Source organism: Dermacentor andersoni, chromosome 6, assembly GCF_023375885.2.
Source record: "Dermacentor andersoni chromosome 6, qqDerAnde1_hic_scaffold, whole genome shotgun sequence".
Classification (NCBI taxonomy): Eukaryota; Metazoa; Arthropoda; class Arachnida; order Ixodida; family Ixodidae; genus Dermacentor; species Dermacentor andersoni.
The window spans coordinates 48,980,127-48,995,810 of NC_092819.1; the positions used below are offsets into that span (position 1 = coordinate 48,980,127).

At 42.0% G+C, this 15,684-nt stretch overlaps 1 protein-coding gene across 1 annotated transcript; it reads right to left on the reverse strand.

Annotated features, from left to right (window-relative positions):
• Window positions 1-125: 125 nt before the first annotated feature.
• On the reverse strand, window positions 126-15,141 carry LOC126522060 (armadillo repeat-containing protein 10-like). Its single transcript, XM_050170845.3, has 6 exons — window positions 14,965-15,141; window positions 14,200-14,256; window positions 13,040-13,635; window positions 10,599-10,733; window positions 9,203-9,451; window positions 126-8,484 (listed from the first exon to the last, which is right to left on the reverse strand). The coding sequence occupies exons 1-6, from the start codon at window positions 15,092-15,094 to the stop codon at window positions 8,200-8,202; spliced, it is 1,452 nt and encodes a 483-aa protein (XP_050026802.3). The 5' UTR covers window positions 15,095-15,141; the 3' UTR covers window positions 126-8,199.
• Window positions 15,142-15,684: the final 543 nt, after the last annotated feature.

The window sequence follows — 15,684 nt, forward strand, 5'->3', positions numbered from 1 at the left end:
AAAAGGACTTGGCCAAGCAGCTGTCTGAAAGCAGCGACGCGTGACTATTATCTCGCCGTAGTGTACGTCTGTATAAAACGCAGTTACATGTGTGCAAACAGCTACAAAAAGTAAAAAGAAAGCCATAACGGTGTAACGGAAATATGTTTATTGTCAACAATGCAATACAGCGACAGGACACAAAATGGGCGTGTTTCGCAAGCGGTCCAGTCGATACTCACTTTACTTCAAGAACATATTCCCTTTAAATGCACTAGCATTAATGAAGATAACTACACCGACGAGAATGTAAGTTTCACTTGAGGCTGACGGCCAATGGTCGCCGCCTGCATGCCGTGGCTGCTGGATAAGCGCAGTGCACTGAATTAGGATAATGGATCACAAAAGCTAGTGCACACAACACTTGCGCAATACACAGTTCAGCCTTCCAACAAGGCGAACGCCGTTTCCTCGCAAGTTACAGGTCAGTCCTCCTGATCACATGCACGCAGTCAGTCGCCTTCGCAGTCACAAGGTTCGAAGGTAATGTATGCAGTTCAAACAACAATAAGAGGACAAACGAAATACACAATAATGACGATGCGCGCACACATAGAAACATCAAATTACATTTACACAAGGCAATAAATAATGTCCTATGCTAATGGGCACATGATAGCAATTTAGAACTTAAAAACTATTTTTGCAAACTAGCTGCATTGCATATCTGATGGTGCCACATTTAGGACCATACTGTATGACAGTGTTGAACCCGCTGTTAATAAAAAGCAGCCTAATTCCCGTTTACGGTGGAGATTTAACCAGTATCTTATAATACACTATTACATAAAGGCCAGATAAGCAGCTTGATAAATGTTCTAATGCCTGGCTAGAGAAGTGACTAAGTGATTTTGACAGACAGCTTTCTTGTCATTACAAATGCCTGATTCTCGCTTCAGGAACATGCTCCTCCCATGCCAGAAGCACAGGTACATTAATGTGGAATGCAGCAACTGGCAAAATGTCCAGTTTGAAAAAATAGCATTCAAGACATTTAAAAAAAAGCAAGTAAATATGTAGCATATGCAATCCTTGACACAACACCGAAACACCAGCAGACAAAAATACTTTTCTCTTTGTTCTCTTGGAATTCCAAGCTGTTATGCAAGAACCAGTATGTATTGCTGTCACTCATTTTGTACTCGCATTCCTGCACTTGGTGAAATTCAAATGAAGTGAGCATGGTGCAAGGGCTGCAGTTCCACTATGCAGGAAGTACACTATACACTTCTGCCATACATCTGTTTTACAACGTGTGTTGGGTTTGCCCTATCTACAGTGTGCAACATCATTGCACCTGCTTACAAGCCTGCATAGAGTTTATATGCTCACATAAGTGGGGAAAACGCCTTGGTAACGAACGCTAATAACAGGATGTACAACTACAGTAAACCCTCGTTATAACAAAATCACAGGGACAGGAAATGGAGTTTGTTGTAAGCAGCATTTCATTAAAAGCAAAGAGGCTTGAAAATAGGCACAGGAAATGCACACTCCAACTGTCTGGAGGGCTCGTAGAGCATACTATAATGGACAAATGAAATGTGAGAATAAGTTAGGGCTAATTAGAGAGCATTGTTTCATTTACATGTCGAAGCCTTTGCATGTTAGCATTACTTCAGCTTGTAGACATAGTTTGAGGCCTGCATCATCATTGCCTATGGGATAGCAGAGGGCATACAAAACTGTACTTTCATGGTGTTATTCTTAAACGGACACTAAAGGCAAATATTAAGTAAAGCTAAAGTGATAGATTAGCGCTCGAGAATCTCTAAAGCGTCAATATTATCGCGAACAGAGCCTTAATAATCGAGAAATTGAGGTAAATGCAGGACATGGTTGAAGACTCCCCCGGGACATTCAAGCACTTGCCCAATGATGAAAGCACTCCTCGGTTAAATTCTGTCACTAGTACTCGACCATCTGTTGCAAAAACCATCCTTGTATGGTATTAAAGACGAAATAAAATACTACTTGTGCGGTGCTATCTCATTCTTTAGAAAAAAGAACTCATTGAAATCACCCTTGACAACGTTTCAGGCGGTCGAAAGAGTTAATTTTCGCTCGATTCTGCGCCGTCCACGCTTTCGCGTTTCAGCACTTTTGTTATCGCGTAGTGCTGTGCTGGTTTTTCTGGCTCGCGAAACTCACACAAACTGCAAGTAGCAGATAATTCAACTTTTATGTGAGGTCGCGGGGTGCCCGAGCGGCCTGCGCACTCGACCAAAAAGCAGCTGCAGCGGCGAATCCACCACTCTGTCTTGGCTCAGTACCGCCATCTGTCAGGTGGAGTTTTACTCACCGACGGCAGCAGAGGGTGGTGATAGCGTATGCAACATCACCACTCTCCCGGGTGAGTGGCGGGAGATTTGAATTTCGAAGAAGGCATTCGGACCCTTCAGATGCAATTTTCTCGTAAACTAAGTCTTTCCTTGGCGCGAAACAAGCGTTGTGAGGCTTCTGTAATGGTATTTAAACAGTCCACGTCGACTTACTATTTGCCTTTAGTGTCCCTTTAAAAGGCGCTCTACTGCATAATTTTCTGCTCGAGTTACATTTGTCCACACATTACAGTACATTGAAATGAAGTTGCATTGAATGGGGACAACATAAAAGCAGTGAGATTATGATGATGCCTATCAGCAGTTACGTTATCTTTCAGTTATGATCACATGATACAACCACTATCCCAAAGAGCTGCTGCCAAGGGGTGGAATGGCGTTCACAGCAGCATTTGCCTGTCCAGGTTGACACAAAGAAAAACAAAGGGTAACCACTGCACGCTGCACCAAGCTGTCCTGCGCAGATTCGCTGCTTGGTACTAAACAGACACTGACACTACCCCAATTTGAATGACCCAGTATAAAATGCGTGCATTGCATTCAGAACTATGCAGAATTTTGACTAAAGTGATTTCATTAAATGAAGGTTTACTGTATCTGCTCTTAATATACAGTCGAACCTCCATACAACGAAGTGTATTCAATATGAAAATAAATTCATAATATCTGACCTTTGTTATGAGGATATATTTGTTACATGCTGATATCAGCGAGAAATATCTCATATTTACTTGATCTGAATATCCATTATATCTGTGTTCGCTGTATCGAGGTTCAACTGTGTCACACAAAGCAAAATGCCACAATTGACGAATAAATTTCGTGAGCTGTACATCTGACGCTGCCAAGCCTTGTACAGCATTGCACATGTACAGGTATTGCACACTTAAACATCTAGAAGCCAGAGGATTAAAAGAAAACTTGCTGCATCAACTCAATCTTTAAAGCACTGCTGCCATGGCTTATCACAATTGTAACACGAGGGGAAAGGGGGGGGCACCCTTTCCAAGGCCAACCAGCTATAACAGAGTCATATCATTTACAGTGGGTCTTACCTTATTTACCTAAAGTACCAGTAAATTAAGAATGCAGACCAGTTCATTACTTTCCCAAAAATGCCCTGAGAAGTCATCATGCAGTATGACTAAACACATTCTCTCTTTGTTCTTAGTCAAACAACTAGCATTGCAAGTCTCGTATCTAACTACATTTTAAGTGCAATGCCATCATGGTCGCTATAGGACAAGTACATAACGAGGCTGCTAGTGCCACTGCTGAATATAGTGGCCCTGTAGCAAGCAAAGAATTGTGCGCTTTACTACCAATGAGAGGTTATTTATCAGCTTCCAGTAGTTCCAGCAGAGCCACAGCTCCCAGCAGTGTTTCGTCTAGCTGGCTCACAGTGGAATGAGACAGTGGCACAACAGGGACATTAAAGAACACTGTCTCGTTTCTCTGTGCCTTTCATTCGGTGTTTTGACATGCTGCAGTGTTATTCCAGGGCATGCACTTCCATTTAGGAAATACAGTATGACTAACTTACATTACTTATACCTGACTAACTGCGAGCTGTCAAATTTGTAAAAATCAAGCGGCGTACTACACAGCAAGGAGGGGAAAGAGGATATCACACTTTTTTTTGTGTTTGTCCTGACCACACGTCTTCTGCGGGATACATATGCGCTGTATTAACGATGATTTACCTTTATACCTGGCACACAAGCAGCAGCAAAATTGGAATGGCACAAATTGACGAGCAGCACACTGACTTTTTGAGAAACTATGCTGTTGTGTTATGCCGCTGCCGATTTCACTTGCTTCAGGAAATCGTTTGAATCAACTTGCTCAAAGAAAGTACCCCCTCTGGTTTTCTTTCACCGTCGGAAGACTTCTAAGAGTACGGTTGGATACCACCGAGGAAAACCTTTTGCAACAGTATTTTTCACACAACTTGACAAAACATTTGTAAAATTGTTAAATGAGCCCGAATTCGTTAACATCACAGAAAATTCAGGAGAATTGGCAAGTATGCATTACTTCAATGTAAATCAGCCCACTGTTTAACCTTATCGTGTTCAAATGCACCGAAAACAGTTAATACAAGTTAAACACTTTTCAAGTAATAGATTGAATAATTTGGATCAAATTTGGATATCATCGCCAGGTTCAATTAAGGGAATTGCGCTGTTTATAGCACAAAAAATTATAACAGTTTCTCCTGCAGACTTTCAGGCATATGTAATTGTATTTCACAGCACTTGCATTCTAAAGCAGTTCAAGAGCTGCTCTAGAAACGTAACACTCAAAAACATAAAAGATTGGAGAGGGATTGAGGGTTTTTGGTGAGAAATGCCCAGCAGTTTACAGAATACCAAACGGAACAGCTCAAAAACAAAACCACACGCACAGCTAACAATGCTGTCAATAAAGGTCTCTGACCAGGTTCTGAGAAGTCACATGTTCATAATGGCCAGATGTGAGAGAACTGTTGGTGTACGTAACACATTAAAAAAATGTGTTTCTTTATCATGATACACACAGTGCACCAGTGTTCTTTCTCTCAGATGAATGAAAACAATTTTAAATTAAATGAAACAAATTTAACAGAAGTGCACAAGCCCCATTACAAAGCAATGGAAAGAGCTTTGTCCCAGTCCATTTTGCATCACAACATCCTTGCAGCTCTGAAATGACCAGGATAATCATGTTTTTGGAGAAGCATCCAAGTTCCACTTTTCAGCACACAGGTGATATAGAAAATAAACATAAGAGCTACAAAAGATACTCATGATAATTCTGAAGTGTACAACCTTACCACGGCTTTGCAGAATTACACACAACTGTGAGGAGCGGCATCAATGTAAATGTTAAATTTAGGAGATTTACAGGGTGCACCCATTAATACACAAGCTGTTCAGGTCCCAAGACTTGTGTTCATGGGTTATGCCCATTAATACATCAGGCCTTCAAGTCTTAAGACTTCCTCTAATCTGTAATAGCTACATACAAAGAAAAAAATGCGTTATGATCCAAGATACATAAAAAGCTATACGTGATTGCTTACGGTTTCAGTATTCTTTCTTTCGTTAATGTATTGTTTATGGTGCTGCATTACAATAATGTTCTCTTAATCTGTAATTAACAAGTAAACATACAAAGTTTGGCTGTCAGCTCATTGCAGCATGTGCGGGTGCCTTGCCTTTGTTAAACGAGTGCATCATTCTGAGTCGACATAGGGATTGTATAACACGAGAAATTATCGAGGCCAGAACGGTTGCACATTCAGGCGATGCCTGTTTCAGCGCCCTTCCGGTTGTGTTATCAAAGAAGTTAAGATTTCTTACACGGGAGTGAAGATACCTCCTCCTTGACATTGGTACAACTTTTCATTGCACACACTGGTACTGTTGATAAAACATAATGGTCTGTTGTATTTAATGCACCTTTCTGAAGAAAACTTGTTGGAAGCTAGTGCTGTGGGACGTCTCATCTGCCTGTTCATCTTGCCTTTTTTGCTGTGCAGAACTTATTGTGAGAACAGCCCAACAATCCAACTTCTTCTTCAGATGCTGCTCTTCTGCATGCATGTACGGAGCCAGGCTAACCCCCGTTTCCAAATCATCATAATTCAGCGACAAGTTATTACTGTATACGGATGAAATGCAGTGTAACCACAACGAGGACAGACCTCAAAAATAAGCTACTAGTTGATTATTACAAATTCCAGTTAATATAATGTTGCACACAGCAACTAAAGTCACAGATTACGAAAAGCAAGGAAGAGGCGTACAAATGCTAGGAAAACTAGTGCCTGTAGGCGTTTGGTTAATCCTAACTGCGACCTACCGCGGTGGCTCAGCGGCTACAGTGTTGCGCTGCCAAGTACGAGGTTGCGAGCTCAACTCCATAATGCAACAGCCGGATGCTGACAAGGGTGAAATGCAAAAACACTTATGCAGTGCGCTTTGGATGCAGGTTAAAGAACTCCAGGTGGTCAAAATGAATCCAAAACGTGTCCTTCATAAACCACTGTGCATTTTCAAGACGTTAATTAATCCCTGAAGCTTTAATTAAAAGTTTACTCCTGCTCAGTTTTTTCTTATGAGCTCAGAGCAGCATGACCAGATGTAGAAGTAGAGCCATTGCCAAAGTTGCTCTACATCTGCCTCGTTCACTTTGCATCCAAGACACCTAGAAAAAAATCTACTCAAGGAATACATTGCTTGATGTTTTGGGCAAGCTTTTTGCAATGGCTCACACACCACAAAGTGGCTATGCCCTCCTGCTGTTGACCATGAGGCTGGTGATTCGATCCTCAACTTTGGTGGCCAATTTCTGATGTGGGAACACAAAAACTTGTATACCGAAGTTTGGGTCTCGAGAAACACGAGCAGTCAAAATTATTCTGGAGGCCTCCACTATGATGTCATTTGTAGCCGCTGTATTACTTACTTTCAATCAATCAATCAACCAATCAATCAATCAACACTGGCACAAATACTTGGTGGTCAAACCTAAAGCACTGAAACTGAATTATCTTCCACGATATTCACTGCATGGTTAAGAAATAGTTCCAGCACCTCCAGGCTGAAAATTGCAGAACCAAAACCCTGCCTACTCCACGTTTTGAAGTGGATGTAAGCATACAGAGTTTCATTTGAATTGTATGTCTTCTGATTGGTGTGTTCAGTACCACTGTGTGTTTGTCAAGATGTCACAGATGGAATTCTTGCTGCTTTGCCAAACAAGCCTCTTTTGCCTTAACTGCCATAGATGACAGCCAATCTAGATCCCTGCATTCTGTCTTTGTTTTTCTCCTGCCAGAGAAGAGCCACAGACTACACTAAAGGCAGAATTCTCAGCCAATTACTTTTGAGGATACCTTCACTTTTGCATGACATAACTAATGTCTACTGTGGCGTCTTAATTAATGGAGTAAAGGGCACCCTGTTCATGGACTAACCAATGGAATGTACACTGAAATTGATGTGGTCAAATGTGATCGGCTGAGAATATGGCCCCAGGTCACCATGTTCTGCTATGTTGCAAGTTGTAATATCCTGCATGTGCTTACCATCTTTTTGCTATTGTCCTCGTCACACATATTACATGAGACAGGCTTCTGAGCCTGTGCGATGCATATTCCAAACACAAACTATTAAGATTAACATTTCGCATGTTCATCTCACATATGTGCCTCGATGCAGAGGGCTGAATTTGAAACAAGTTGCCGCAAGACAGCAATTATTCTTTCTTTCTTTAAGACCTTTGGTTATTTTGGCTCTGGAACGACTTTCACTGGATTTCAAACGGCCTTTATCAATTGTCCAGTGATCTGACAGTGACCTTCAAACTGCTTTTGTTGCGTTTTTGGATTCTGTTGGGCAATCTAGCAAGACGTTCCTGCCATGATATTGACAATTTTCCAGGCAAAAAGGCTACGGGAACAATACCAGTTACTTTTGCACAAGAAAAAGCCATTGCTTCTTCCTGTTCCAACATCGCTGGATGAGGTTGAGAATAATTTTGCATCTGTATAATACAATTCTTTTCACTGAGCACTACTGAACTTTTTAATCTTTAGTATTGACTAGGCAATCAAGGTGATGATGGCAATGTTTAAGCCAATAACGATGAAGGGTAATGAGAATCACAGTGAAACAGAAACAGAATAATGTCATCTTATCAAGCAAAGACCACTAGTCTGCGACCCAAAATGAGGCGGCGCACACAAACACACGTGCCTGCAGCTGTTGTTACGGCCCGCAACTTACGAGTGTAGTGCTACCACATTACGCTGCTTCAACACACGGATAAGTTACCTCATCAAAGCATCAAAGATGCGGCCAGCCTGAAAGCTGATGTCTTCGTCTGCTCTGAGAACAAGCGTTCGTGTCTTGGCTTGCAGATGTTCCCTGGAAGGGGCACCCCATAGTGCTGCATACAGAGTCTCGGGGGCAGCTGCCCTGTACTCCGAGGGCAAGTCCAATAGGTTGAGCTTCTTCTTGACCGCGCAGCTGACAATGTTTGCCAGGTAGGTCAGCACTCGAAGTGTGACTTCCCGATTTGAGTCCTCCAGCAGTGAAAACAGGTTCTGTGGTGCCTGTCAAGCAACATGTCGCAGTATAAGTAAGAGATTCTTTTTCCACAAACTCATGCACAGAGGTTGCATTTTACTGTGTGCTCCGTGAATAGGAGTGCGAAGTATGCATGGCTCTTCAAGTTAGACCACTGGCTCAGTCACACAGTTCACACAGAGTCAGCATTTTGTGATGGACTTGATTTAATACCACATTTGTGGGCAATACTTGCCCCTGGTTCACCCACAATAAATCAATGTTCACCTCATCCGCACCGGTACTACAAGAAAAACTTCGATTTCACTGAAATGGAATGATAGCGTCCTCTATCACTACTACGGTGGAAGGTACGGTGGGTTCACTCAATGGCTCAGTTTAATACATTACCTGCACCTTCTGCTGTAGCAGTGACAGATGGCACCACCTTTCCATTGCGGTGAAATCATCATTTTGTAAAGGTATTGCCACAAACACGCATTTCTGATTTATTGGGCAAGAAACAGGCAAGTAATTCCTGCAAAGTAGTACCAAACTAAATCCACTGTGAATCGCTAAGATCTGTGCAATATTTCAGTGCAACTGAGCCAGCAGTTTAGCTGGAAGAGTTATGCATACATGACACTCCTATTTAGGCAACACTCGGTACGAAAGCTTGATTGTGAAGTTATCATTTTGTAAACAAAATTCAGTTGTTGGACAAGAACGAAAGAAGCAGAGAAAGATTGTTTGCTTGTTCACAACCTTGGCTGCCAGCAAGTAGGGGACCATGCGGGAGTTGCAAGACAAGTTGACGAGTAGCTTTAGCGTCTGGAGCCGCACAATGTCGTCCGCGGTCTCCACCAAGATGCACAAGTGATACAGACGGCCACGGAAGGCCTCGTGTGTCTCGTCGCAGAGTGCCAGGTTGGTCAGGCAGAGCAGCGACACTGTCTGCAGGTAACAGCCCCCGTCCCGTGACACGGCAGCTGACAGCAGCAGAGGGATGCATGGCTGCAAACACAGAAGTTCCTAGTTGTTTCACTCCTGTGATCAATGCCCAGAGTAATCTAGGGTGACACATAACCAATTGTTGGCCAAAGGAGTTAGTGACAATCCTTCTCTTCAAATGAGTGCCTTAAGAGGAAGCAGTAGCAGTAACCCTCCATATGTTACAGAGAAGTCTGGAAGGCAGAGGTGTTCTTAGCGAACCACTGAACCTATTTGAATGAGATTTGTTGCACGTAAAAGGAAACGTCAACTTCTAAACACTGTTGGAAGTGCACTCTTTTTCTCAAGCCTTCCTCTTCACAGTTTGGTTACCTGCTTGTCTAGAGCAGTGCTGCTTCTTGTTTTGTCTGGCTTTTTTGATTCTCATGCCATTCAGAGACAGTAATATGATTACATGCATTATACAATGCATGTAATATGATTACATGCATTATAGAATGCACAAGACAATTTTGGAATCAGTGTTGTCTTTTGATGTGATTTTGGTTAACAATGGTGGAATCGGCTAGAGCAATAGACTCTATGCAACTGATTCTGGTGTACTAAAAGGTGAGATAACTGTTGAAAACCGCTAATTCAAGAGATTGGCATGCATGCACTCGTTTATGTGAACATATTCAACGAACGTTTGTGAAGAAAAAAGAAGTAGAGGTGCACTAAATGAAAAGCCTTAATTTCCACATAAAGTAGCCATAGCTGCGAAACATTTGCTAGGCTAGCTGGTGGGATACTGCAAGTAAATGGCGCACAAACAGATGGGTGAAAGAGGCATGAACCAGATGCGAAGCAGCACTGCACCTCCCATCTCATTCTTGCCTCAATCCTCATCTGTTTGTGTGTACATACTAGCGATACCTGGCCCGGACAACAACAACGAGGAAGGCACAGTGAAAACTGATAACAATGGTACGACAATAATGATCACAACAATCGCATGGGACAATTATGGGATGATGACAACAGCACGGCAGGTGACACATCACAGGCTTGCAATTGGTTCCTAGGTGCAAAAAAAGAATTCAGTTTTCTGTTCTGGCGACTTTGTCTGCCACTGACAGATGTTGATGATACACCTGTGACAGATATTATGGAATCTGGTTGAACTGCCCTTAAATGTCCTCACTGTAGAAGGCACAGCAAAGAATCTTGCCTGCAAGAGCCCCTGGTTTCTCTCATTAACAGCCATATTGGCAATGGCCTGTGTAGCTGCGACTTGCACGGCAAGGCAGTCATGGTCCAAGAGGTCCTTCAGCAATGGTAGGCACCCAACATCACACAGGTGGTCCTGCAAAGTGATACATTTGGTTTCATAAAAAGCTCTTTGGAACAGGAAACTATGTGCAATCTCAGAATGTGTCCAATTTAATCCCAGGAAACCATGCCGAAAAGGTTCAATTTATAGCACAGTTATACCACTCATGCTTCTTACATAAATTCCAGTTTCATGCACAAGCACATATCAGGTAAAATGTCTCTTGTACAACAGAAACGTACCTCCAAGTCAATACCAGATATAAGTGCCAACATCTCATTAATATCATGGTAACTTATTTGTAGTGCTGTCAATCCTACAGTAAGAAAGTGGTTAAACTATTCCTAATAAATATAGCCATAAGTGGCTAAAAGGCTAATGTCCCCTTAAGCCATATCTAATGGCGCACTCTTATTCTCGTTGCACATAGGCTTGGAATAAGTGAAATGTATCTGAACAAATGTTCCAGGAACTAAATGAAACCTATGTGAACAAACATCCTTAAACATTCTCTCTTCAATGACGCTTCTTGTCTCTGCTACTGTCGATCATTCCCAGTATTATTTAGGCAGTATGTTGTGATGGATTTAGCTAAAGATGCTTCTCAAAAAAAGAAAGAAAGAAAGGAAGAAAAAAATGTTTTTTTCATTTTTCCACTTAGGATTTTAAACTTTTGGTCAGTAGCAAAGCTTGTGATGCTGATATTAAATCTAATCAGTTTTATTGTAGCTGTAATAGCTCCTAAGTTCCACCATCTGCAAAATGATTTGAAAGGTTTTTTGCAGGCACCATTTTGGCTTATTAAAACTTTTCACGGAGTGTCAGGCCATAACTTATTTTGCTGCATATGAACTGTAGAGTGCTGAAAGCTATCTAAAATGTGCACGTAACATGCTACATTTCCAATAAAAGAAGTGAGAGAACCAAATGTATATCTTGCATTCCCTGTAACAGTACAGAAAATTTTTTGTTAAGCAATTTTTAAGAGGTATTAATATTTTACATAAATATCAGCACTCTACATTGTCCGAAGAGGCTTTGTGCAAAATTTTGTTGAAGTCTGATGGCTTTAAGTGCCCTAACGTTTGCAGACAACACTTGAAAATTGCCTAAATATGCAAATTGAGAAAAACTCATTTCAGAGTTATTTAAATAGCTAGCAGAGAAGCTTAAAACGGGCTACAAAACGATCATTTTACTTTTTTTTCTTTCATAAATACGAAACTTGAAGGTGTGCAATGGTGGACAACACTGAGGTTCTGAGAGGCAGCTGTTTAAAGACAGTCAACGTTTTCGTAAATTTGTGGCTTCAAGAACCACAGTGATCGATTCAGATTAATTTTTCACCAATTTCTCTTTTAATTCAGGATTACTATTTGGGAAAATAAAGGTTGAATGAGCAAGAATAATTTTGCAATTATTAAACCAGAACTGACAAATTTTGTGAAATTTTGTTTCTCAAGGTACACCTCCCCTTCATACCACAATTGTGGGCATTACTTGCCTGCTTCACCCGCAATAAATCCAAAGTGCACAGCATCTGCGGTGGTGCAGTTAAAAATTTTTTTTTATTTCAATGCAATGGAATAATGGTTTCACAGGTACAGTGAAAGGTGTGGTGGGTTCACTCAATGGTTCAGTCTGATACGTCACCTACAACTTTTGCCGTAGCGGCAACAGATGGCACCACCTTTCCATTATAGCAATATCATCATTTTTTGTGAGGCAGAGCCACAGACATGCATTTCAGGTTTAGAGGTTCCACTAATTAAGTCAAGCATATTTTCAAAAATGTTCCATTTACTTAGTTGAACGTATGTGAAACAAGGTTAACAGTGTACCTTATAATACTTCTTGAAAATTTTTAGAGAGTTAGCGGCAGGAAAACAAAACTGTGTCAAGCCACTTTTTGTTGGAAAGTACACACAGCTATAGCAAAACACAAACAAAAGCATAGAAAACAGTGGTTTATAAAATTGAGGTATACTTCAAGGTCGAGAGGCAGGCAGTGCCCCTGGTGCTACTAGTAATCTGACATTGTAATATTTGCTTTTGTGCTTGCTTTCTATATGACTATATGAAAAGAGAATTGTATGTCAAAAACCACCACCATATCATGCTGCAGCTGGTGCAAGGAATTAATCTGTGATTATAATACAAAGCCGAAGTTTTGTCATCAGAGCTGAGACATCAACAAAAACTACACACTCAACCTCTGTAGCAAGGTCCCTTTAATACAACAATAGAGATCTGCACCATCATAGCCGGTTAAAGAAAAATATGTGCCATCAAATTCTTTCATGTCAGCAAAACAACTAGGAAAGAATAACGGCACAAACCTGATTAATTGTGAATGCTGCACAATTGGACATTGTAGTCAAGGTCTTTACGAGGACGTCTTCATTTCCCGACATCAACAGAGTCGCGAGACATTTTGCTTCATACAGGGTCATCACCCTCGCCTTGTTGTACAGCCCGTGAAGCACCTCTTGGAGGAGCTCGTCGGTGTCCCTCACAACTGCACGGTAGAGAGACTTCTCTTTAATGTGATTGGCGCTCAAGTCATTGCACTGCCAATGCTGAGACGCATGAGGGGACAACCTCGCTGAGCGGCCTGAATTCTTCCTCTTTAGTGGTGAAGGTGGGCCCATGTGGACGTTTTCGGCTGAGCGACTTAAGTAGCAGTTGTTGGTGCTGCCATCAGCAACTGGGCTCAGGGCCTTGGGCGAGCCCCAAGGGGAGTTTTGCAAGCTGCGAGGCTTGAAGATGCGAGCAAAGTACTCGTCGTCGAACATTCGAGCCTTGAGGTTCAGTTCACGCACTTTGGCACGCACCGACTTGGGGATGAAGTGCAGCTCGGCTGGGGAGTTTGTGATGTACTCTTCGGGGGGGACGCTGAGATCCGTCTGACTTGAGCGGTGGCTCGTGTCACGTTCTGAAATCGAGATTAATGTGGCAAGTTGGGGAAATCGCAGGCCAAGATTTCTTGGTCTCGTAGAATGTTTACGTGAGGAATAAGCACATTATGCAACAGCTTCAAGAAATATGCAGCTTAGAACTGACAGATACCAGAAAGATTAGTTCATTTCAGAGAGGAACAAAGCTATATATAGGTACAGAACAGACATATGCCCGCAAAATGGTTTTTAGTCTCTTATCAGGCAATGTGGCTTTAAGGTATTACTATACGCCTTGCTTTGCAACTATATCCTACCTGGTTCATCTGAACTGAATATAGGCTAGTCATGATTATAGCTTACGTCCCATCACATTTTTAGCCTCTGTATGTTTTAGGCTACATTTTTCGTGAACTATGAAGCCAACAACATGCTCTACTAAATGTGACACATTACATCATCAGATTCATAAAAATATCCACAAACTAGAAGCACAGAACATGAGCATTATTAACATGAGTTATGGTGCTCATCTTGCGATAGTGACAGAAAGGCAATAAATGTCAACACAGGGCAAAATGTATAAAATGTCTATAACAAACCTGGCTGTTCTCCTTTGAGTTTTCTCTTCTTTTTCAACTTCGCCAATTTTCGAGATCCTGGCCAGTACAAAAAGCTGATGTCAGTCAATGGCGCTTACAATGTCAGACGTATACAACAACGGTCAGAATGACAAGTCAAACGTGCAATAACACGAGTTCTCATTGACATGAATTCGATGAGTACGTGCATTATGGCATAAACATTTACGTTGGCGGCGTGCAAACAATTTTAAAAGCAATCCAGACGGTTTTCTTTCCTTTGTCATTCAAAAGAAGGCTCTGCGAATATATCTGCAAAACGAATAACACGAATTCCATGACAAGGCATCTTAAGCATTTGGAGCTATGAGCTTGACGTCTAGCGCGGTTATCGATCTATAGCAGAGCAAGGTCACTCGTTTACTAGGGCATTAGTTCGCTGTGTACAAGCTGCGGCAGAAAAAAAAAATCTTTCGCATATAGGCTCAGTGATATATATATATGGAAGATTGCATGCGAAGGCATTAACAATCGAAAACAGACAGCAAAACATGCACAGCGCGTTGAACATGACATGCTACATGCAATCTAGAAAAACAAGTCGTATGCTTTAATTTTAAGTGTCAGTGCTGACTGACAGCCCTGTCTTGATAAAAACATCACTCGTTAATAGGAGCAAATTTCCTTTCAAGGATTTGTGCTCTCTAAAGGCGATTGAACGACTGGATCACCAGATGATGCGGCGCCTCGAACGAAACCATTGCGCATGTCGCGGCATCCACTCACCTTTGTCGTCTCTACCATTGCCCTTAAAGCAAAACGCTGTTTTCAAGATCGAGTAACCGACGTAGGCAAAGCCAGCAAACACAGCTGAACATAAGGCTACACGCTTTACGGCTACATCTTCGCTAGCCATCTTCGCAATGCGCGAAAGCAAATCAAAAACGAACAAAAGCAAACTTGAGGTGCTGGATGGATGGATGGATGGATGTTATGAGCGTCCCCTTTGGAACGGGGCGGTGGCTTGCGCCACCAAGCTCTTGCTACTATGCTGCTTAATATCCTACCTAGGTTAACCAATGAAAAAAGCGAGGGCGCCAGCGGCTTACGGAAGCCGCTGGCGCCCCCTCTTCGCACTTCCGGCAGTTTCGCTTTCGGATTTTATATTGCGCCACCGCTGTTGCGAGCATAGAAACTCTGTGGTTGAGCGTTGCAGTGGCGTTATCAAAAAGTTCGCCTGGTTCTCAACTGTTACAAGCCCAGCTAACGTATGCATCTGGTGATGACAACGATGCTTAAGTGTAAAAGCCGCTGAGCATAGTAAAAAGCGCTAGCGCGAAAAATACTTTGGCGGCTCACTCGGTCAAACCAAAAGCAAGATCTAAGAGCTACAAACTTTTGTGTTAATTAGACGAATTCACTGCCAAGTTCAATACAGTTGATGTATCTGCTGATAAGTACTTCACCCATTCGGGCAGGGAAAAAAGCGATAACTAGTCGTCGATC

Bases quoted from the DNA above. Each gene is read 5' to 3' on its own strand.
- LOC126522060 (XM_050170845.3), bottom strand. From the start codon at position 15,094: ATGGCTAGCGAAGATGTAGCCGTAAAGCGTGTAGCCTTATGTTCAGCT. The intron at 13,636-14,199 runs GTTTGTTATAGA...TCTCGATTTCAG, and splicing joins ACTCAAAGGAGAACAGCCAG to AACGTGACACGAGCCACCGC. The intron at 8,485-9,202 runs GTTGTGAACAAG...GTTGCTTGACAG, and splicing joins CCTACTTGCTGGCAGCCAAG to GCACCACAGAACCTGTTTTC.